The sequence below is a fragment of the Eucyclogobius newberryi genome, unplaced genomic scaffold (genome assembly GCF_026437365.1).
Source record: "Eucyclogobius newberryi isolate DKJ021-1_F unplaced genomic scaffold, fEucNew1.0.hap1 SCAF_10, whole genome shotgun sequence".
NCBI lineage: Eukaryota > Metazoa > Chordata > Actinopteri > Gobiiformes > Gobiidae > Eucyclogobius > Eucyclogobius newberryi.
Window position 1 is genome coordinate 21,609,977 of NW_027315724.1, and position 24,268 is coordinate 21,634,244.

Here is a 24,268-nt window from a genome sequence, read left to right on the forward strand (position 1 = left end):
ATGTAATCTCTAAGGTGTAATCCTCGATTACAATTAATATAGACTGTTATTCAGCACCGTTGTATATGTCATCCACACAAATGGACAATTAATCAAATCTGCATTTTATAAACACTATAATACCACCCTGGATATGCCATCAACACTACTTGCTGGACATATATGAGGTTCAGGTGTAAACAAGCCAAAGATGTCACTCAAATGAATACATGAAAGAACATTGTGATGCCTTAACTTCACCAATACTTCCCCAACCTTTAAACGTTGAGTCTTCCGTTAATTTTATTATATGTTTTAATAGAAAATATAGCATTTTATGTAATAGATATGTTTATGTTTTGATTGACATGTACTTTAACCTGCAGACACTGTGTAAATCTCTTTAAGTGCACATTGAAAAGGAGTAAAATACTGTCCACTTTATACAACCTGTCATTGTATTCTTGTGATCTTTTCTGTGACTTGATTCCATTTTGTCCCATTGTTCCTGATGACAACACAACTGACTATAAACAATACATATCATGAACACAACGTTTAACTCTTGCCAATAGCCTTGGCGCTTCTGACTTTCCGTAGTACCACGCGCAGTGGGCGGGGCCTGAAACGCAAAGGCAAATAGGTCAAGAGGAGGAGAGAGGAAAAACCACGTGTGTCCCACCAAGTAAAGCACTGTCCTTCCTCCGTAGCTTGTTTTTGTGAGCCCTTGTCTTCCCGTGCATGTGGAAACCCTGCGCTAACACCACGGCCAAAGTTCGCACACTGACACTGATCACATCGAGCAGAGCATCCGGGGGTCGCCTCTCTGACAGTCGACCATGGTGAGCAAGACCGATGACATCCCGGCCGCTGTGCCCGAGTGTAATCCGCTTGATCTGGCGACTGACGCGGCGGGGAAGGGAACCAGCAACGCGTCTCTGCAGGACTCGTGCGCTTGCGGTAAGACTGACCCGCACATGTGCTGGGATGTAATGCCATCTCTGAACCAAAGATGAAGTCTGGAGTGGTGTTTGTATTTTGTTGTGGTGCTGTCAGCTGGAGATGTGTATGTGGTGTTCTTGGAGCCGCTGGCAGAGAGCACGGTGTGTCCTGTGATGCAAACACTCTGGGTTTACATCACGATCTACTGTGTCATGTCTGTGAATCATGTTGTATTTACCCGCGGGTTAACTCGCTCCTGCAGCTCTTGCCTCACTGAACTGGCACATGCCGACATGTTAGCATCCAGTGTTAGCTAACTTTAAACTATTTGAGTTGACCATTTAAACAAGCTCTTTGCATGTGGGCCTATCAAGTCGCAAATCATTTCGATTTCATAGAACGGCGCTGTGTTGCGTTACAACTAAATATTTAAAAAAGTGTTGCAGCTATATCGTCATGGGTAAAGAGTTGAAGCACACATGTTTGAGTCTTGAATGAACTGAAGGTCACCTTCAGTGGAGCAGTACATTATGCGGACACAGGGGGGACAGTTTGACACTTAAGTGTTCTTCCTTGGCATTCGTCCGCCCAGAACTAAACTTAACATTTAGTAACTGTACATTTTGTGTGATTGGTACAGCTAAAGTAATGACCTGGAGCTTGAATAGCCCCAGTTAGTTTGTATAATGAACCTTCCATGTCGAGACTCCCATGTAAATGCTCAGATCTGTTATGGTCCATCTCGACCTGGAAGCGGAAGCGCTGTTATTTAAAAAAAAAAAAAAAAAAAAAAAAGCAATGATGGTGTGAGCTCGGAGGAAGGTTACTCTAATAATACTTAACTAAACAGTTCACATACCACGGGCTCTGTTGTTTCTGTGGTGAGTATTTTAAGTCAATGCTAAGTGGCTGCATCCCGAAGAACCACGGGCTTTGTCGACGCAATTTAACTCCGTTGACGCCCGGATAATTTTATATTACACAACTTTTGGTCTTCATTTCACTTCTTCACTTTCACTTAAACTTGAACAATCTTAGACTTTACACTTAATGTTAACATGGATATGGCGCAAGTTGTCCTGAAGAATGCACGCGGCTGGTGCAAAAAACAGACACTTGCATGTCATCTTTTTTTATTTATTTTTTATTTTTCCAGGGTCGACTGCTTGGTTTATGTTGCAACCATGGCCTCATGTCAAGGTCCAAAGAGGGGAGATGGCTCACTTTTTCTTTTTATTTTGTTGTGGGGGAAACATCAGGCTCGAATAATGTTTGATTTAAATGCCAGTGTGGCCTCATTTACCATAAGAATGTATAACAAAAACAGACCCAAGTCCTTATGGATTAGCTTGGTACACAATGTTGTAATGCATTCATAAGGCAGTTTTAGCATCAATGTGCGTATGACAGGTTTTAACAATGTTCAGGTTTTGATTTTATTATTATTATACTTGTTGTAAATGTATATGATAGTTTAACACCGATCGAGGTACGTATTTGTGGAGGAAATGTTGAAAAATGTGTAGAAAATGACAGGAAGTGACATCACACGAGTCAGTCTATGCATAATTTACACAAAGAAACATCTTTTTGACTCTCTAAACATTCATTAAACAATATAAAGTTGTTCTCATATATTTTTATGTGTCAAATATTTAAAAAAACGTGACATTAGATGAGTTTTGGCCCAGTGTTACATTGGTAATTTCAGAGTGTCATGTCGTCAATTACGAACACGAAGTGAAATTATAAACCTAGAAAATGTGCTCTTTTGTGATATTTTGTATAATCTTTTAGCAAAATTCGAAATATTTTTTTTATCTTGACTACATTTTAGTTCAACAAGTGATCTTATCTGTCATAGGCACTTTTAATTCATTAAATAGTCATATCGTGTATCTGTTAATTTTCTTGTCAACATGCTTGATTCAGCAGTAATCTTCAGTGTCTTAGTACTTAATGGCTTATTTTATAGAGCACTTTTTTAAGCTAGATGTGGATTCCTGTTGTTTTCATAAAAATGGTCACTTAAAACATGTAAATGGGAATACATGTTAAATCCCCCCTATGTAGACGATGGAAAATCTTTGTGTGGCTATATATGATGATGTTATTGATTATTAATTATTGATAAGTGAAGTTCTATACTCATTATTATACAATTATTACTAATATGCCCATTAGTGTATCATGACATTTTTGTATTTATGATCATAATGATATTTGGCCTTTAGAGTACCACCAGATCCAAACCAATTGTAGTCCATTGTTTAATAGCGTCAATAGCTATTCTTGCTCTAAGCGTTTACAAAGGAGTACAAACATGTGGATAAAAGTAAACGGTAACACTACAGTGTAGACTGCTTACTGCAGGAGGAAATTTGGTGTTGCTGCTACAAGGTCAATGACCAGCTTATTTTATAACAATAATTTGTTTATGTTTTTGTTTTATGTTGTTGTTTCAGAAAATAGAGAAGACACTCTTATGATGAACGGAAGCAAAAACCACCAACAAACTGAGGATGCTGAGGCACAACAGAATGGAAATGGTGAAGATTCTAATGAACAGGAAGTTATTGTGATTCAAGACACTGGATTCACTGTTAAGATCCAGGCACCAGGGACTGAGCCCTTTGACTTGCAGGTATGCATGTTGTATCTTTACGTGGTAGTCTCATAGACTTTTATTGAAGAGACAGTATATGTTTTGGCATCACTAAAAGAACCATTATATGTATTAAAATGGGTATTTCCTCAGTTCGGTTCATTGATGGGACCTTTTTTGTTTTAATTACGTGTATAAACAGTCTTCCTGATGCACGCCCCACCTGAATGTATCCAGATGGTGTAGTTCTATTCACTCATGTTTTAAACACTACAGTTATTGCTTCCACACTCATGGTGACATGGAAAATGAAGTATCTTGGGGTGATATTAGACTAGACTATTGTTTAGCTGGCTTGTTGAAAACTTAATACTATTAAATGTAGTTTGCATAACTTAAGGCAAATCAGACCCAATATTTCCATTGATGTGGCCAAATCCTACCTCATTGTCCCCACTGCCGCTTAAATTCTTAAGGAAAAAAACCTGAGTTCTTAATACCAGTTTAGAAGAACAAGTTCAGTTCAGAACTGCCTCTCTTTGGGCATGTGAGGGCAGTATTTTCAAGCCATGATCAGAGAATGCTTGCTATATTTTACCCTTTTTTTTCTTTTTCTTTTTTAAGAAATCAAAACCATTTCTATGCAAATTCCTATTTATTTTAATGGCTTTACCCATTTATTGCAATGATGACAGATATTCATTACTGTAGGACTACATATGGAAATTAGCGTCATGCTTAATATGTCATATTTACACAATATCCTTGTGTTCATTAATATGCACTGTCCTCTTTTTATGAATAAATCACAAAAATAATGTTGTTTTTGATGCTTTCACAATAAGGTTTCACCCCAGGAAATGGTGCAGGAGATTCATCAGGTGTTAATGGACAGAGAAGACACTTGCCATCGCACGTGTTTCTCATTGCAGCTGGAGGGAAATGTTTTGGACAACTTTGCAGAGCTCAAGTCAATTGAAGGTCTTCAAGAAGGATCGGCGCTAAAAGTGGTTGAAGGTCAGATTGTGTGTTTTTTGCTCTGTTGTATACAATAGTCACTAATTTTCTGCTCGGTGCTCGAGCGTTTAAGACTGCGCCGGCCACTGTTTTGTTAGTTAGAATCCCGACTCGGTGACCTCCATTCCCACTCAGGCCCATCTCTTGTTGAGCTGTCCTGTCTAATAAAGCCTAAGAGCCAAAAACATATTTTGAAATATCTTTTAAAAAAGAATAGCCACTAACACAACGGCATTTAAAAAAAGTGAGTTGTGGGGGAATTATAAACTGTTTGTTTAAATTTGTAATTTTGAATAATTTTAAACCCTAAAATAATTTGTATTGTTTAGAGTGAAACCGTGTGTGGGAATTCATATCAGTTTCAAAAATAAAATTATGACTCGTATTTAGACCAACCAAATGCAAATGTTAAATAATGACATTCCTATTTACTTCCAGTCAGATTTGGACAATAAGCATATGTTACTACCTTCTACTGCCCACATTCAAGCAGTCATAAAGCGTCTTACTTTTATTTTTTTAGAACCGTACACTGTCCGTGAAGCTCGCATACATGTGCGCCACATCAGAGACCTCCTGAAGAGCCTTGACCCTTCAGATTCTTACAACGGTGTGGACTGTAACTCGTTATCATTTCTCAGTGTTTTCACTGATGGCAATCTCGGAGGTAATGAACTGTGCTCTTTTGTTACATTTTAGTATGATTTGTACTGTGAACTGTGTAAAAAAAACAAAAAAACAAATAAATGTTAATTTATTTACAGATTGTGGCAAAAGAAAGAAAAAAGGAAATGAACTGGAGCAAATTGACTGTACCCCTCCTGAGCACATTCTTCCTGGCAGCAAGGAGCCCCCCTTGGCCCCCCTCCAGCCCCAGAACAAGGACTGGAAGGTGATTTATCTTGACAATATACTGGCATTGGAGGAAAATTTGCTTTAATCTGAAACCAATTCAAATTCTGCTATTCTTCAACAGCCGATGCAGTGCCTGAAAGTCTTAACCATGAGTGGGTGGAATCCCCCACCAGGAAACCGGAAGATGCATGGTGATCTGATGTACCTGTATATTGTGACTGTAGAGGAGCGCCATATTAGCCTCACTGCCTCAACCCGTGGCTTTTACCTCAACCAGTTAGTGTTCTCCAAACATTTAAAAACATGTTTTAAACGTTAATTTATATGTAATAATAAATTTTTGTTTGATGCCAGGTCTACTTCTTACACATTTAATCCCAAACCTGCTAATCCAAGTTTTCTGAGCCATTCTTTGGTAGAACTGCTAAGCCAGATAAGCCCAACATTCAAGAAGAACTTCACTGCCCTGCAAAAGAAAAGGTAAATTCCACATTCTAAAAGTAAGTAACTGTTTGTAGTGTTGTACATTAGCCTTGATGATGTAGAAGGAACCCTTTAACAAAGCACATAAACTACCCTCAGCCAACAATGCCTCAAAATATCATGGGCATTTTTTGCATCGGCGATACATAATGAGGTTCAGGGCAATGGATTTAAGGTAATAGCCATCAAATTAAAGCTGGGACATGATTTTAAAACTGACTGACTGTAGATACCCACTGCATCATGCATTCATTTTTCAGGTGTGTGCACAACTTTTTCAGATGGCAACAAGAAGCAGGATTAACCCCTTGCACAGCCAATCTCCTCATCAGAGGGCTTTTTAGCGATGCACAAAGCTTTTTCAATGTTTCCATCCATTTGTAAAACTCAAAACTGTAGGGTGCAGCTGTCTGAGTGATAGATTGGTACTGCAGCTTTAAGATATTATAAATAATTTTGCCTTGTTGTGTCTGTGTTCTAGAGTCCAGAGACATCCGTTTGAGAGGATCGCCACTCCTTTTCAGTTATACAGTTGGACAGCTCCACAAGTTGATCATGCCATGGATTGTGTTCGAGCAGAAGATGCTTACACCTCCCGTCTTGGTTATGAAGAGCACATACCTGGACAGGTATAAGAACGTTAGCCAAATAGGTAACCGTGCCAAAGGCTGTGTTGTCATGTAGTCTTGACTGTTTGCCTCAGACCCGAGACTGGAATGAGGAGCTACAGACGACCAGAGAGCTGCCCCGTAAGAACTTGCCAGAGCGTCTACTAAGGGAGCGTGCTATATTCAAGGTTTTTAATAATCAGTTTGTCTTTTCTAATCCACATTTCCCCTTCCCAGCCATCTTATTAACCCTACTTTCTTCTAGGTACACAGTGATTTTGCGGCAGCTGCTACTCGTGGGGCAATGGCTGTGATCGATGGAAACGTTATGGCCATTAACCCAGGAGAAGAAACACGAATGCAGATGTTTATCTGGAACAACATATTTTTCAGCCTGGGTTTTGATGTTAGGGACCATTATCGGGAGCTAGGAGGTGATGCTGCCGCCCATGCAGCACCAACCAATGACTTGAATGGGGTTCGGGCATATGGGGCTGTGGATGTAGAGGGCTTGTATACGCTGGGGACAGTGGTAGTAGATTATAGAGGATACCGTGTTACTGCCCAATCAATTATCCCTGGAATTCTTGAGCGTGAGCAGGAGCAGAGTGTCATCTATGGCTCTATTGACTTTGGAAAGACTGTTGTGTCTCACAACAAATACCTGGAGCTTCTGGACAAGACGAGCCGGCCTCTTAAGGTTAGCTAGAGAGTTACAAGACTGCTGTGAATACAAACATGATTTTCAAGTTGAAATAAAAAGATGCATTAAACTACTTTTCACTGTATTCTAATCTCAGGTCCAAAAGCACAGTGTACTGAATGAGAAGAATGAAACGGTAGAGCTGTGCTCTTCTGTGGAGTGCAAAGGCATTATTGGAAATGATGGTCGCCATTATATTCTTGACCTCCTTCGTACCTTTCCTCCTGACCTAAACTTCTTGCCTGTGGAAGGGGTGGAGCTCCCTGCTGAATGTCAGCGCCAAGGATTTCCCCGGCCACACAGACACCGCCTGGCTTGTTTACGCCAGGAGTTAATTGAGGCCTTTGTTGAACACAGGTAGTTGTCCCTAAACTATGCAGCTGCAATTTTTTTTACAATGATAACATTCATTCGGTTTTATTTCAGATATCTTCTTTTTATGAAAATGGCTGCATTGCAGCTTATGCAACAAAAAGCAAATAGAGACACAAAAACGGATGTTGCTATTACTGAAGGCTCAGAGATGACCTCAGACAAAATGGACCGACCTCCACTGAATGCTGATTCCAATTCCCCACCAGTCGCCACAGACGCAGATACTTCTGCTGACTCACTGAACACAACTGAAGGCGAAAACTCAAGCCCCACCAATAATGGCCCTCAAGACACTTCCACAGCTACCCAGAACGGCGCATGCAAGAGCCCACTGGAGGGTAAGGAGCTTGAGGATAGTATACCGGGATTAGCTCAGGCCAAAGAGCTCGCGGAGACCTTAGTAACCGAAGATGGAACTAGCATTGGTACGTCAAAATACCCCAAAAATTCAACACAAAGTTGGGCGGCATGGAGAGAGCTACTCTGCTGGATAGTTTTACATGACACATATGTAAAAAATGGATTGACTTGAATGATTAGCCAAACATAATTTGGCAAACATGTGGCTACAATACTGCATGGCTTTAAAATGCCTTATTCCACCACGAGTGGTCTCTCTGTTTAGTCCTGCTTTAGTGGCATCTGTTACCTTACTTACTTTTAAAATCTATATATATTTATATTGCTTGGGTTTATTTAACTTAAGATTCATTTTGTGTGCTTTCTCAGGGTTTGGTGTCTGTCTAATGTTGTCCCTTTAATTTTGCACTTCATAACAAAGTAATCACCCACATTTTAGGGTTGAGACTAGTCTTATCTGGTGTGACATTTAGTTTGATTTAAACTTATATTAATATGAATTACAATCTTGATCAATGTCCCATACACTTAACATGTTTTGTATCTCTTCACTGCCTAAATGAAAAATAGACCCCAAAAGCAGAGAGGTGGTCCTGAACGCATGCAAAGCAGTCGGCTCCATCAGCAATACATCTTTTGATATACGTTTCAACCCTGACATCTTCTCTCCGGGTAAGATTCCAAGCACATGTACTTAACTAACTCAAGTCAGGTTGCTTTAAGAAGGTGTGAGTGTGAACAGTAAGATTTGTCAAAGCTGGCACTGGCTCTCCAAATCTTAATTATTTTTATGGTACCCGTTTATTCAGGAGTGCAATTTCCAGAAGAGAGCGCTGATGACATCCAAAAACAAAAGCAGCTTCTAAAAGATGCTTCTGCATTCTTGCTGTCTTGCCAGATCCCCTCATTGGTCAGTATTTTCAGTCGTCTATATATCCGTTCATCTAGTACATATTTTAAAATGCTTTGTTAATGTTTAGGTCAAAGACTGCTTAGACCACAGTGCTCTGCCTATGGATGGAGCTACACTGACAGAGGCTCTGCACCAGCGGGGCATTAATGTTCGGTACTTGGGGAACGTTCTGGATTTCATTGACAAGACTCCTGCTAAAGCACAGCTAGAGCATGTATATGTAAGCAGAGAACCAGCCAAGAATCTAAAGTCTTTTTTTATTTGCCGGCTTTGACACTGTTCTTCTTTGTTCTTAGAGAATAGGAATCAGTGAGCTTATCACTAGATGTGCTAAACATTTCTTTAAGACATATCTTCAGGTAATGGATGATGATGTGCAGATATATTTCTCATCAGAGTTTCCTAATACTTTTATGTTTACAGTATTTGTGTTTGTTTTGTAGGGTGTGGAGTTGTCGGCACTCTCTGCTGCTGTGAGCCATTTTCTAAATTGCTTCTTAAGCTCTTTTCTTGATGCGGTGGCCCACCTTCCTCCTGATGAACTGGTGTCGCGTCGCAAGAGTCGCAAACGCCGTAACAGAGTCCCTGGCAGTGGGGACAACACTGCATGGGCCAGTCTGACTCCCAGCGAGTTATGGAAAAACATCATCTCGGAGGCACAATCGTACTATCACTTTACTTTACATAGGTAAGAAATTTGTTTTCTGTTTAAGTTGGTTGTAATTTGTTAACATTATGATGTAATAAATAAAACCGTTGATGTGCAGTGAAAGCGTTGACCAGGTTGTGGAGAAATATGGTCTTCAGAAGAGCACTCTCCTTAGAGAGATTTCAATAAAAACTGGAATTCAGGTACCAATTTTAACCTAATCTTTAACATGCAAACATTCACATCAAAGCCACAGGAACAAATTAATCAAATGGCTTCTGCTAAAATATATTCTTCTAGATCCTAATAAAAGAGTACAACTTTGACAGCCGCCACAAGCCAGCCTTTACAGAAGAGGACATCTTGAACATCTTTCCTGTTGTCAAACATGTGAACCCCAAAGCCTCCGATGCCTTTCACTTTTTCCAGAGTGGTCAGGCCAAAGTACAACAAGGCAAGTATTTTTGAACTGATCAAAATGTTAATGAAGGATATTATGGTTGTGTTCACATTTAATTTCTGTATGTAGGATTTCTGAAGGAAGGCAGTGAGCTCATCAATGAGGCTCTCAACCTTTTTAACAATGTTTACGGAGCCATGCATGTCGAGATTTGTGCCTGCCTACGTCTCTTGGCACGCCTTAATTATATTATGGGGGACCACGCAGAGGTGAATATGGGAGCTATTTAGAAATAAATGTATTTTTTACTATATCTTAGTTGTAGTTTGCTAATTTTTACAATGTATTCTCAGGCTCTGAGTAACCAGCAGAAAGCGGTTCTGATGAGCGAAAGAGTGCTGAGCATTGAGCACCCGAACACCATTCAAGAATATGTAAGCATTTTTCCAATTTGATATGTTTTATTTTAAAAGCAGTGTTGTGTAGTTCTTCTGAACTACTTATGCTTATATGTTTTTTTCATTTGTTTTCCAGATGCATTTGTCTCTTTATTGCTTTGCCAATGGCCAGCTCTCGACTGCCCTGAAGTTGCTTTACCGCGCTCGTTATCTCATGCTGTTAGTCTCTGGAGAGGATCACCCAGAGATGGCTCTCCTTGATGTACGTGGTTATTTATGCTTGAGTAGAATATTTGTTGTGTTATTCAAACTGTTTTTTGTTAAGTTATTTTGAACCATGCATATATTTTTGTTGACAGAGTAACATTGGTTTGGTACTACATGGTGTAATGGAGTATGACTTATCACTGCGCTTTTTGGAAAATGCCTTGACCATCAATACAAAATATCACGGACCTCGATCACTCAAAGTGGCTCTAAGGTTCGTCAAATGAATTTCCATATTAATTGGCAGAAAATTGTGGTGTCTGTGTTTTAGATAGCATTTTTAGTTTCTAATGTGTGTTATGTTTTCATTTCAGTCATCATTTGGTGGCCAGAGTCTATGAAAGCAAAGCTGAATTTCGCTCTGCGCTTCAACATGAAAAGGAAGGTTATACAATCTACAAGAACCAGGTGCGAAAGCTTTTCATTTCATATGACATAAAAGGTGTTTTTACTTGCTAAACATGTTTACTTTTCTCTTCCCACACCAGATGGGTGAGGTGCATGAAAAAACCAAGGAAAGCTCAGAGTACCTGAAGTACCTTACGCAACAAGCTGTAGCACTGCAGAGGACAATGAATGAAATCTATAAAAATGGCTCCCATGCCAGCATCATGCCCGTAAAGGTAACTTCTATTTGCAGGATCTTCTATGTTATTAATATGAAAAATGTAACTAATTCTTATTATTTTTTTGCAGTTTACTGCACCCAGCATGGCCAGTGTCTTGGAACAGCTCAACATTATTAATGGCATCATCTTCATACCTCTCAGGTAAAACATTTATTAATTATACTGGGTCAGGACCAGTAATCACAAAACTCTTGCTTCTTTTTCAGTCAAAAAGATCTGGAGAACCTGAAGGCAGAGGTGCAGAGACGACAGCAGCTGCAGGAGCTGGGAAAGACTGAGGAGAACATAGAAGAGCCACTTCTGGAAATAGAGGACAAAATCCCTGTTGATTAACGTTTCACAGGCCTATGCAGTAACACTACAGTCAAGTCGTTTAGTCCCTGGAATCACAAACTCTGACGCGTCGATCAACTTGGAATAATATGGGAGGGGGGACACAGAAATTGTGTGTTATAGGCCTTTAAATGCATTTCCTATGTTGAAGGAAATGGTAGGAGGAATGCAAATGTGTCAGATCAATGTTAACATGCAATACAGATATAGCTGGTCCAAGGGCGTGAGGTGTGAATGATGCGTATGCAGCCAAGCAAGAGAGACCAAGATGACCAAGACATTGTTGGCCAGGGCCTGATTAAATGTATCAAATTTACTCATTCTGCTTCAGATTTGCACAATACTGTTAGTCCAAATAAAATTTCTCCAGGACATGTAGTCCTTAGCCTGCCTGTCCTGTTAATACAACACCAATCCTCTCCTAGAACTCAGGAGTCATTTCTGTGCACTAAGAGCAACAACATTGTTTCAGCCAACAATGCATTGTTCAAAAGTTTTAAGATTGTAAGCTTTTCCACTACAAGAGTTAATTTAGACATCTGTAGTGGGTCATTTCTCCCTGTTCCTTGAAGGTGATCATAATTGTCAATTTCAAGCTGCGCTATGGTGTGTGCGAGTGAATGTCTATGTAACAGTGTGTAGGAGATGGTATGTAGGAGATGGTGATTTATTAATTTAAGCCATCTGTTTCATAGAAGTTGTATAGAAGCAGAAAGATGTATAAATCTATCAGAAATATAGATTTTAATGGATTTTCAAATTAAAAGCCCATGATCTAAAAGCGGTAGAATATCTATTAAGTAGCAGTAATCTATTTTTACACACTGTGGCATGGTGTATAGCTGTTAGTGTGTAAATCTTTTTGTTGTCAAAGAGAACGTTTGGCCGGGGCCGTTGCTGCTGCTGCTGCTGTGTATTTCTATCTAGAGGCTTAAAGAGCATATGACAGGTTTTCATGATTTTCTACTTATTAGTGGGATCGATATAATTATCAGAGTTTTACATCAGTCCAGTTGATGTTTGTTAAGAGAAATTGAAAAATAAAAGTTGACCGAAATCCTACCTATGTCATGAAAAAGAATGCTTGGATATTTACAGACATTTTAAATAATACTTTAACAAAATAATGTCAAGTATGATTTGTCAAATCATAACTATTGTATAATTTATATTGAATCTGGCCCTTGTTTACAGTATTGTTGCTTGTTAACAGTTGTGGAATTGCTTCCACCCATGTCCAACCTGGATATACTGTCCCAACACTATAAACTTCAACAGAATTGACAAATAGGAAAAATAGGCAGTTTCCTGAATATAGTCGTACGCTCCACGTTTTTGTGACTTGTGTTGTGTAACCTGTCATATACCCTTTCAAGAACAGTATACTATCCAGGTGTTTTATTTTTCTACATAAAAGTACATCCGCGGGATAGCTGTCAGCTCTTGGTTTAAAACAATCAATGCCTGCTGGTCTTGTTACTCGATGTATCATGAAGGTACTAGTGTGAGTGCTCAACTAGAGCAGTTGTACCTGATTCCATTGTGTTTGTTTTTATGTTGTTTTGTTTTTATTTTTCAATTTTGGCTATTGTCTTTTTCTATGTCATGGACATAACATTATCACAGATTGTCAGTTCATTGAGCAGTATTCAGTGCACTTTTGAGTTGTGTGGTGATTTATTGCACAACTATAAAAAGGGCTGTTTCAATGCTCAATGTACCAAAAACGAATAGGTTTGAGCTTGTATACATGCAACGTTTTCCTCTCATGGCAAACTGTTAATTGCTGCCATCTGTAAAGTGTGATTAAAGCAATATTGTGAAAAGATTATTTGTAAAAAAAACAAAACTGTTGGTATATGGCACATACGAGTTGGAAAAAATGCCTGCAAAAAATTGCCTTAATAAACAGGGAAGACAAGTCTACCACATGTGTCACCGTCCACAGGGGGGCGCTCCAAGGTTAAAGACATAATCAACACATTTAAATACATCTATAAAAGACAAATGAGTCCGCATGTCATCGTGTTTATGTTTCTTTCGTAGTTTTATATTGCTTATTAATCTCCAGGCATCGCATTTCCCCCCAAACTGACGCACGCGCCTGACTCCAGGACGTGCGCGCTCCCGCCTGCGTGACTGCGCTCTGAAGCGCGCTCACGTGTGAAGGCGCTGCGGTGCGAACATGCGCAAGAGGCAGAGCCGAGACAAGCGCAGTTTACTTCACATCACAAAATCACACTTGAGTGCGGAAATCTCACGCCCTGTTGGGCCGTGTCACCACGGGAGAGGCTCAAAGGCTTTCACAGACGAACCAGAAGGTGAGTTAAAGGCTTTGCGCTGATTTTACTCACCGATCTAAACGAAACTGGCTTTAGTGCGAGGAAAAAGACTTGCTGCAAATTCTGCACCTCCTTTTTACGTCTCAAAATGGCGGCTCGGCCCTTGCACTGTGGCAGCAGCAGGTATCTGGTCCACAGAGCTAACGGGACGTGTTAAGACTGGACTGTGATGTAAGTATGTAAAGCATGACTAGAGTTCCCTTCATGTTACATTTGTATTTCAACCCATGTTGCGCCAAGACGCCAAGATTGTCTTTAGGAGGCTAACTTCGCTAAGCATAATAATACCAAGCTAAACATCGTCTAAACACGAATTATGTACAGCGTAATCTTCAGAAATATACCCAAATAGCATGTAGTATTGTACATTGTATTCACGAAGTGGAAACAAAAGCTTGATGTTCAAACCCCGGGTTACGCTTCATATTTGCGTTCATGTTGGACGTGGAGGAATGAGGTTTGAGCAGTGATAATAAACCACCATGCTTTCATCTGTTATCTGCGCTATCAATGGTGTTGACTGCTGCCGGGATTAATACTTTAAAACACTCGGTTTCACAAAATATAAATAAATGACACTTCCGGTTACGTCACTTGGTTGTTGTCACTTGATAATGGATAGTATCCTACATTTACTTGTGCAGGCGGGACAGGAGCAGGAGCAGGATGGGGTGTGTAGTGTTTGTTTGTATAAAAAGTGACAGTCTTAATGGGTTATAATGATTAGGATAACCTTTTTACTCCATATTTAACCTTCCTTAGTGGCCTTAAACAGAATTTCCTAATGACTGATGGATTATACATACAAGTAATACTTAGGATACTTAATAGGAGTAGCGCAATTTATCACATTTGATAGGCATAAACCCTTATCCATGTTTTTATATATGGCTAAACTTTCATAATAATTTACTCGACACTTCCTGGATAATCAAGGTGCCAACATCAGCCAACCTAGTTTTTAACTTTATGTTTTAGTCTGCCTGTATTAATTCTGTAACTCTTAGAATTTAATTTGTTTTATAGTGTATTTTACTGAGCTAATGTTAATAATGAAATGTAACGTGTTGTAATATTAATGAAATGTGTACTTTTATTATTGTAACGTATTCAACTGCCCAGGGACGGCAGATAGAAAGTAGCAGTAGCTAAATCTGGTACAGATCATCTTTTCTCTTGAAGATTAATGATTTTGTACATGGAAAAATATATATATATATATATATCAGTTTCACAATAGACCTCTCAATCACTCTAAAAGTGACAATATTGCATTACATTTTTTGTTTTTGAGAAGGTGCATTAGCTACTGTAAATGTGGCGGTATAGGAACACACAAACCCGTTCTCTACGTGAACTTGTGACATGAAGTGAATGTTTGGATTGCGAAAGAGCTCGGTGACATCTTGGTGGTGGAACGTTGTCATTGGCCTGATCCGTATCCATTACCTAACTGTACTTTCCTCTCCTCAGATGCAGTGTGGGCTCAGCTGGTGACTGGTTCTACAGGCGCTCTGCTTCACTCGTCCCGGGGCTGAACTTCTCCCAAACGTCTCCCACAGGCCTTCACCGGACCGCAGGGCGTGTCCTCTCGTCGTGTTGCTCGGATCAGAACTGCTCGTCTCCTTAGTGAGAGGAGCAAACATTCACTCGATCACCTGCGCTCCCCTGGCCCCGCCCCAACCACCCTGTCGCCATGGTGCTGTCCCAAAGGCAAAGAGATGAACTGTAAGAGTCTTCTTCTTTTTGAATTACCGTATTTTCTGGACTATAAGTCGCACCTTTTTTCGTAGTTTTGGCCGGGGTGCGACTTATACTTATACCTTTTTATAAGTATTATATTTCATACTCCAGTGCAACTTGTATATTGTCTATTATGCATTTTTTGGCTCCGGTGCGACTTATAGTCTGGAAAATACGGCAAATTTGTTTTATGCACACATTTACAATTGGCATATTATAGTATTTATTTATTCAACTGTTATTTAACCAGGTAAGAAACCCATTGACATCGATACAGCTTTTACAAGGATTACCTGGGGAGTAGTAATAATAGATGTGATGACTGAAGTATAAGTATTTGTTTATCATTTATCTTTATGTAAAGTGTATTTGGGTATCTTGCATGGTGGTATCACAGTTTTCTCTTCCGTCTCGCATCAAGAAAGTCCAGCTGCCACCTTTCTGTGAGGAGTTTGCATGTTTTGCCTGCATCTACGTAGGTTAATAATAATAAAGGATTGTTTTTTTGTTTTATGGATACAGAAGGATGTTATTGAAAAGCTAGTGGTCTCGCAAGTGTTTAATTTTGTACAGTGATCAATTAACAGCATTAACAACATTAACTGAAAGAAAATAAAAATTAAACATAATTGAAGGGTGTCAAACCGAAACTTGTCCTTTGTTTTAATCAAGGCTATTGGTTGAAAGTAATGAGATGGAATTTTGTTCTTCATAGTGGCGTTAAAAAGGCTGTGTTTTTTGTCTGTGGTCTTTCACATGGAAAAGCTCAACATACTTAACAATGTTTCCCTGTTTTTAGATTAGTTGTGGGCGGTGTCTGTTGGTATGGCGAGTTCTATTGGAATGCTAATCTTTCCCGACGTTAACTATTCACCGAAGCCTAGAATCCCCCAGACTTATGTTTTGCCGTTCTCTGGCTTATAAACTGCTGCTTCATCTTCTCTTCTATTGTCCAATGCTGTATTCGGGTATTAAATATTTAAATTAAGCGTTGCTCGTTACAGAAGAGGACACTTGCTGATTACTGGAAGTTGCGGCGAGTGTCAAGAAGCTTTCAACACGGCAGTCAGATGCTGTGTTTGCGCGGCACTTAACAACAACTCTAATTTTGTGATGGCCAATGAAAAGTGTATTTGTGTTGGCTTCGTGGGTCAGGGGACTTATCCCTGCTGGCTGCTGTATAAATAGACCGAAGACACAGACTGACTGCTCTCCTCAAAGACCCGGAGGCACTCGTTCAGATGAGCTTGTTCCTTTTAACTCTTTTCCACATGAAAATTCCCCTTACAATGCTCTATGCACAAGATGACGCAGCAGTTTGTGTCATTACCGTCCCTTACTTCTCGTTGCCTCTGGCTCTGTTGGTGATATAACAGATAAAATGGTAAGCAAAACCAACGCTTTATGAACTAGAAAACATGAAAAGACGCTAATCTCTTTGGCTAACACTTCAAACGATCATTAAAGCTGTTTGTAGTTGCACATTTTTTGACATTTTATGCAATACTGTCATGTAATTTTGAAGAACATAAGGAATCTGTATGAGACTTCTCTGTAGAATGTGGTGTTCTTCTTCTTGGTGTTTTATGGTGGTCGGTATCCATAAAGTGTTACATTACCGCCACCTACTGTAGTTGTACGTCTTCAAAGTATGTGTTTACACTATACCAGGAAAAAAAGAGCGAGGAAATAAAAATAATTGGAGAATGTGGTGTTGTAGGGCTGGTCAGGCTACAGACACCCCCTGGTTCTCCTGCCGGACAGGCGCAGGGAGCACAGACTGCTTTGACAGATTGTGCCGGATCATGTTGTTCAGCCCCTACTTATTGAACCCCAAGCTCAGGCGTCTGGCTTCTAATGACATCAGTGCTGCTTAAAAATCTTTATGAATGAACACATATTGGTCCATTTACTCTAAATATATAAATATAATTCTATCAAGTTAAGATTATTATACTGGGTTTATTTGTTGTGCATATTTGCGCCTATAAATGGATGTTGGCCCTTTCTGTTATACACTAATATGTCTGCCAAGTAATTTTACTACACGTTTGCAGAGGGTTGTGATGATACCTCGGGATGTGCCAAGCTGATGTCGGATTTTAATGTTCTTTTCTTTTTTTTTTTTTTTTAAACGAATTGATCCTTGTTGTGTTTCAGAAATCGTGCAATAGCGGATTATCTTCGTTCCAATGGATATGAAGAAGCATATTCCAATTTCAAAAAAGAATCTGAATTGGATGTGGTGAGTAGATTTTTGAATCTTTACATCCAAACGTAATCCGTCCATTTGTCTTTAGATGGATTTATTGCTATGAGCATGTTAACATTAATATGAAAAACTGAAAATTTATTTTTCAAGCACTTAACTTGAGAGTGCAACTAAAAACTCTGGTGTGATTAAAATAAATCTAACTAAATGAGGCTGAGCGGCCTCTTTGCGCCCCAGCGTCAGTGCTGTGGTCTGTAAACTAATGAAGCAGCGGCATAAAACAACTGTACTCACACAATTGACTCGCACTAGTGTGGACCACAATATGTAACGGACCAGCGTCACGTGTACACCAGACCATCATTACAAACGGATAGGGCTTGTTGACATGCCGGGCTCTAACACACACACATGTGCGCATATTGCCTGTGACCCGTGTTTCACCTGGAGACGTTTTTGCGGTATACTGTAGGTTCCAAAAACTCCATGAATAACCTACTGTAGCCATAAATAATTGCGGTAAAAAAACTTTTAATCTTGACATTCCTACTTGGGACAGGGCCCACATTTTCTCGGGCCGGGTTCGGCACTAAGTGGCACTGATTACGTGCGCCCCATATGATCCATGCATATGAGCGACACTGTTCTTTTCCTCTTTGAGACAAAGGAGAGAGGAGAGAGAAGAAGGTGCATGCATGCACCTTGTAGGAGAGAGAAGAAGGTTCTCCTTGCTGCAGCAGAGCAAGGAGTGGGGGAGAGGGAGGAGGAGCAGATGCCCTCCCATAGAGAAGAAAAGAGGCGGAGAGGGATAATGTGTCCCAGTGCCAGTGGAGGACAGGCGCTTCTGTATCAGAGATACGCAGTAGAACACATGTAAAAACACAAAGCCAATAAAGGCAATAAAACTCTGCACATAATGCATAAACTCAGTTAACCTAATGTAATTCCAGTTGCAAGTGCTGGCCTTGGCCTTGCCGGGTCCAGACATGCACAGAAAGACCAGAGCATGGCTCGGGTTCAAACAGTACACACTCAGATTTTTTCTTAAACTCTATTCCATGCACCCACAAGGGCCGTGACCACAGCGCAGGTAAGATACCGCGCTGACCACAAAGATCACCCCCGTTTACATGAATAAATAATGGGACACATTTGAGGAGCAGGGGAAAGAGAAAAGCTCTTTACTGCCTGAGCTTTAGGCATACAACCGTTTGATCCCTTTGTGTGTCTGTCTTGATTGTAATGCTGTATAATAAGCTATTTTGAGTAGGCCCTATACTTTTATTTCAAACCATTGAGCTTTGTTGTTTTACAACATTTAAAATGTTATAAATTGTTGTTTAGTTATGACGTGGACTATAGCCTACTTGTATATCTAAATTGGCACCTATTAGTCAAATTTTAAAAATTAAAATTATACATTTTCAAGTTTATAAGATTAGAAACTTAAGACACGTTCTATTTGTTATTGATCTGGTTCCTTAACAATCCTCTTAGTGATTCCTAATTAATAATAAGTATCAACATTTTATATAAAGCATTTATTGGGATCTTATCAGTTCCCATCCCTGGTCATGTCTTTTCTTTCGAAATATCTGCAAAGTTTGCAATGTTTATTGTTGCTGTGACAACAATAAAGAGAACACTGTTTAATGCACAGTTGCACAGAACTGATTATTTCTACAAAGAAAGATATCCCCAAAAAAAAAAAATACTGCACCTACCGTACATGAAATGTAATGAAAACCTTAGGCGCACTAGTGCAACCAAACCGAAATGTTAGTCTGGACCCCAGCACCCAAAACATGTGGTGCATTAAGCTGAAAGCACAAATATGTCTTTGTTTGGTGGGCTTGTTCCTGTTATATATTATGTTATATGTTAATATAATGTACTGAAAGGCATGGCTGAGTTTGTGAGTGGACACCACCATTAACCAATTGCTGAGAAGTAAATGCTAAATGAGCTGAAGCTCCTACATTAGTGAAGCCTTTGCAGATACAATTTAAATCATTTTATCATACAGCTTTTCTGGTCTGGGTTTAAAAGATGCCCTATGTAACTTCTGGTGGGGGTCCGCCACCTGTTTGTCTCTGCAGAGATGTGATTGTTTTGTCAGGAATGTGCCACAGTATGGCATTAAACTTGTCTTTTGTTAAATTCAAGCATTTTTTTGTTTGTTTTCCAAAAACATGCGTTCTTCCTGTGAGGGGACTCTCCTTTCCATAAATCTGACCTGTAGGCAAATCCTGGATAACATTAAATCAAAAAATCACATCGCACATAACATGGATCCTTCATAACTAGGATGAAGAGTTACTGTTGAGCGCAACGTATTGATGGCAGGTTGCTTCTTGTCTCCATGGAGATGTAATTGCTTTGGCTGAAATGTTCCACAGAGTGGCGTAAAACATGTCAATCTCCCTGGAGAATGTACTTTTTTTTAACTACCAGAAATCTTACACATTGCTTCTGTAAATGATCACTTGCCATGGGTATAAAATGTGACGAGCTTCGAAGTCCAAGTCATCAAACCTTTGGATTTAAGAATTGTATTATAGTTTGGATTTTATTGTATTATTGTTGAACAGATATCAATGCAGTTTGCTCCATTCTGGCTCCGACTAATAACAAGCAGAGGGCGACTGTGGTTAGAGCCCGTGCACACTCACCCAAATGATTGTGGTTCAAAGCCTGCAGAACACCAGTGTGTTCTGCCCTTGGGCAAGGCACTTCACCCACCCACCTATGTATTACTGTAGTGTATGTCTGTGCCTCCGAGTGATTGTGATTCTGAGTCTGTCATTGTTGTGTTTAGTGCTATACTACCTAGTAAAGTAGATTTGTGCTTGTTTTTTAATTTTTTTTATTTTAGGTGGATTTTTACTACAGTTCATATGTTATAAGACTGTCCTAAGTTAATGTTGCTTTGTAACTAGGAATGGAAAATGCTCAAGTTAAACATTGAATCGTTCAACATTGCCGTCACAGTATAACACACCTGCATGGCTCACAGGCTCCTCTTCCAGCTCTGCGTGTCATTTTGGTAAAGCAGATGATGGAAGACTATGGAGACTGCTAATTTTGTAACCAGTCTTTTGTTATAACTCCAGGAATGAAAACTGAAACTGTTTTTTATTTGATGGTAAGTCATTGTGTAATTGAATTAACTCTTTCCCAGCCAGCATGATGCACAGATTATATGTAGAAAGCTGACCCATGTATCAAGAAAACATATCCATCCATAGTATTGCTGCATTTCTAATTGTAACTCTTGTTTTTTCTCCATCAGAATGAAGAGTTGGATAAGAAGTATGCAGGTCTTTTGGAGAAAAAATGGACCTCTGTCATCAGGTTACAGAAGAAGGTTTGTCTAGGTCTTGTATTGGTTCTTTGTGCAGTTGTATATTTGACTAAACATGTTTTTTGGGGGGGAACTGACAGGTTATGGAGCTTGAATCCAAGTTGAATGACGTTAAAGATGACATACATTTAAGCGGACCTGTCACTCAGAAGCGTGATCCCAAAGAGTGGATCCCTCGTCCTCCAGAGAAGTACTCTCTGAGCGGGCACCGGAGCCCTGTCACCCGCGTCATATTCCATCCAGTGTTCAGTGTCATGGTGTCGGCCTCTGAGGACGCCACCATAAAGGTGATAAATCACTTTATAAAATGGGAGCTGAGGTTTAAACTAGATAATGTTTTTAGTTTTATAATGCCAATCATGTTTAGTCTCTCTCAAATGCATAGTATTTGTAAAATTGATTAAAATGATGAGCTCTGCTACATTTTCTATTGCTGTTAATCTCAGAAACATTAACGACATTCATCCCCAACTGGACAAACCCTCTGTGCACCTGCTGCCATCTGCTTTGTCTGGCGCTGGGGGGAGGGAGGTGTTTGTGTGACTTCACGTGCGTTTGTTCAGAACCCCCCCTTGTGTAAAGAGCTGCCCAAGAACCCAGGGTTTATCCCCCTGTCTACCCAGAAGCTTCTAGGAGGCTTCTAGAATGGTTCCTCTATGTCTGGTACTTTATCTTGTGTTCTGATCATTTCTTATCCAGGTTTGGGACTATGAGGCCGGAGACTTTGAACGCACATTGAAGGGTCATACAGACTCTGTACAGGACATCTCTTTTGACCAAACTGGCAAACTGCTCGCCTCCTGTTCTGCAGATATGACTATTAAACTGTGGGATTTCCAAGTCTTTGAATGCATAAGAACCATGCATGGTATGAAGAGAACTAGTTGAATGTGACTAATCTATACATTTTAGTTCATTACATTTTATAGAAATATAGCAGTGCAAATGAGTTAAGCCACTGGTAAAACTGAAACTATAGAGCATATACTTTAGTTTCAAAAGATTTGAAGAGAAGTTTGTCACACATTATAATAGTCCTTTTATTGTTTCCCAGGACATGATCACAATGTTTCATCAGTTGCCATCATGCCCAACGGAGATCACATTGTCTCCGCTTCGAGGGACAAAACTATAAAAATGTGGGAGGTCGCCACTGGGTATGAAACTATGACCTACTTCTATAAAAATAAGTCTGCATTTGAACCCTTTAGCGTGGACTCACTCTTCGTTTGTCCTATAGTTATTCTGTAAAGACCTTCACAGGCCACAGGGAGTGGGTTCGAATGGTGCGGCCAAACCAGGATGGCACATTAATTGCCAGCTGCTCCAACGACCAGACGGTGCGTGTTTGGGTTGTGGCCACTAAAGAGTGCAAAGCAGAGCTGCGGGAACATGAGCACGTAGTGGAGTGCATTTCATGGGCTCCAGAAAGCGCCTATCCCAATATCCAGGATGCTACCGGGTCAGAGGTAAGTCGGCTCAAAATGAAATGGATATTGAAAGGATTACAAGTAAATGGGAATAGAGCCAATAAAATGCTAGCGTGTAAAGGCATACTAAAGTGTCTTGGACGTCACTGCTCGTGTGAAGCAAGCCTCTGTTAATGGATATAAAGAGCTTGCAGAATTAACAAGAATATCATAATAGCCTTAAGCAGCATAAACACACTCCCCATGCCTTGTGATCCACGTGAACTCTTGTCAGATTTACACTGGTTCCCCTTAAGCATTTGTCCTAATTTAACCCCTATTTAAAATGTTTCTTGATTTGTAAATGTATGTGTAATAATCTTCTCTCTTTTTAGAACAAGAAAAGTGGTAAGCCAGGTCCTTTCCTATTGTCTGGCTCCAGAGATAAAACGATTAAAATGTGGGATATTAGCACCAGCATGTGCCTTATGACACTGGTGAGAACTGACAAGTCTTGATTATTTATATTATTATTATTAGTAGTAACAAACGTATAGATTAAACAGAACATTTTATTTTTTAGGTTGGCCATGACAATTGGGTACGTGGTGTCCTGTTCCACCCGGGCGGGAAATTTGTAGTGAGTTGTGCAGATGACAAAACTTTGAGGCTTTGGGACTACAAAAACAAGCGCTGCATGAAAACCTTGGGTGCTCATGAACACTTTGTTACCTCTATGGGTAAGTGGGGCTCCAGTTGGTGATGTCAAACTTGTTATGTGCATGTTTTTTAGATTGAAAACATAACATAACCTAATCTTGATCCACAGATTTCCACAAGGCTGCGCCATATGTTGCTACTGGCAGCGTAGATCAAACGGTAAAAGTGTGGGAGTGTCGTTGACGTGAACCTGGGCGGGTCGGACCATCTTCCGCAAGACGTTCCACTGGATACTGATGAACTCCACCAAACCTGTCTATGTAACCCAAACTCCTGCACATTTCTGCAGCTGCACTTAACCGCAATGGTTATTTACCCATTGTGCTCTCTGGTCCATTAACTTTTGTCATCTGTGTAAAATATTCCTGGATGTAGAAGAGCTATTAAATGTTACACAAAAAGTATTCTTGCATGGTAATCCCAAATTGTATAATATAACTTTAAATGACATAACATGAAGTTGCGTAGAAAAACATACGGTTGCTGCCCGTCTGTCACACAGAACGGCAGAAGGCGTAAAATCTAGAGCACTAAAACTATAATTTATGATAATACTGTATCTTTCTCTGTAAAAGATTTCTTTTTGTTTCGTTTTTTTAGAACTTTACCTCTGATACGGTTTCTCCCTCCCAAAACCGGTTGGTGCCTAGAATAAAACAGGAAAGCTGTCAATGGGCTTAAACTCAGTGCTTCAACATGCAAACCATTGTTTCTCTTAGACGTTGTCATACTTTTATTGCAAACCAGTGCAGAAAAAGCGGCTAAAATATTCGTATCTAAATTGTCAAATGTTATATTTTAACATTTTGGATTGGTGGATTTAGATTCTGCCTAAATGAGTTGACTTGGGAGATAAATGCAATCTACTGGCACTTAATGTGCAATTCCCTTTTAAAGATCTGCTTAGAAATGTGTTGATTGCTTCACCTGCTCTGCTCCGCTCTAATGACTGTTTAAAACAA

General features: G+C 39.7%; 2 protein-coding genes across 4 annotated transcripts in view; both read left to right on the forward strand.

Moving 5' to 3' along the window:
- Positions 1–743: 743 nt before the first annotated feature.
- Positions 744–13,347, forward strand: cluha (clustered mitochondria (cluA/CLU1) homolog a). Of its 3 annotated transcripts, none has more exons than XM_072462749.1 (27): positions 744–939; positions 3,387–3,565; positions 4,372–4,543; positions 5,067–5,210; positions 5,308–5,435; positions 5,520–5,674; positions 5,753–5,878; positions 6,363–6,510; positions 6,585–6,677; positions 6,755–7,189; positions 7,290–7,549; positions 7,619–7,905; positions 8,498–8,599; positions 8,737–8,837; positions 8,908–9,060; positions 9,137–9,199; positions 9,284–9,528; positions 9,608–9,692; positions 9,790–9,943; positions 10,019–10,158; positions 10,243–10,323; positions 10,424–10,549; positions 10,647–10,768; positions 10,869–10,962; positions 11,043–11,177; positions 11,251–11,324; positions 11,390–13,347. In XM_072462749.1, exons 1-27 carry the CDS (start codon positions 819–821, stop codon positions 11,514–11,516), a joined length of 4,050 nt encoding a protein of 1,349 aa, XP_072318850.1. In that variant the 5' UTR covers positions 744–818; the 3' UTR covers positions 11,517–13,347. The 3 variants fall into 3 exon arrangements, with proteins under 3 accessions (XP_072318850.1, XP_072318842.1, XP_072318858.1); XM_072462741.1 differs by having other exon boundaries at positions 746–939; positions 7,619–7,992; XM_072462757.1 differs by lacking the exon at positions 744–939 and adding an exon at positions 1,684–1,802 and having other exon boundaries at positions 7,619–7,992.
- Positions 13,348–15,472: 2,125 nt separating this feature from the next.
- The window catches only part of LOC140377375 (lissencephaly-1 homolog B-like), a 9,891-nt gene continuing 1,095 nt past the window's right edge, over positions 15,473–24,268 (forward strand). The window contains exons 1-10 of the mRNA XM_072462768.1: positions 15,473–15,586; positions 17,762–17,846; positions 21,106–21,180; positions 21,258–21,464; positions 21,877–22,045; positions 22,232–22,334; positions 22,418–22,646; positions 22,982–23,083; positions 23,170–23,326; positions 23,416–24,268. The exon at positions 23,416–24,268 is cut by the window's right edge and continues 1,095 nt beyond it. Of these exons, the coding sequence (XP_072318869.1) occupies positions 15,555–15,586; positions 17,762–17,846; positions 21,106–21,180; positions 21,258–21,464; positions 21,877–22,045; positions 22,232–22,334; positions 22,418–22,646; positions 22,982–23,083; positions 23,170–23,326; positions 23,416–23,489 (1,233 nt within the window). The 5' untranslated portion in view covers positions 15,473–15,554 and the 3' untranslated portion in view covers positions 23,490–24,268. The remainder of the gene's footprint in view (positions 15,587–17,761; positions 17,847–21,105; positions 21,181–21,257; positions 21,465–21,876; positions 22,046–22,231; positions 22,335–22,417; positions 22,647–22,981; positions 23,084–23,169; positions 23,327–23,415) is intronic.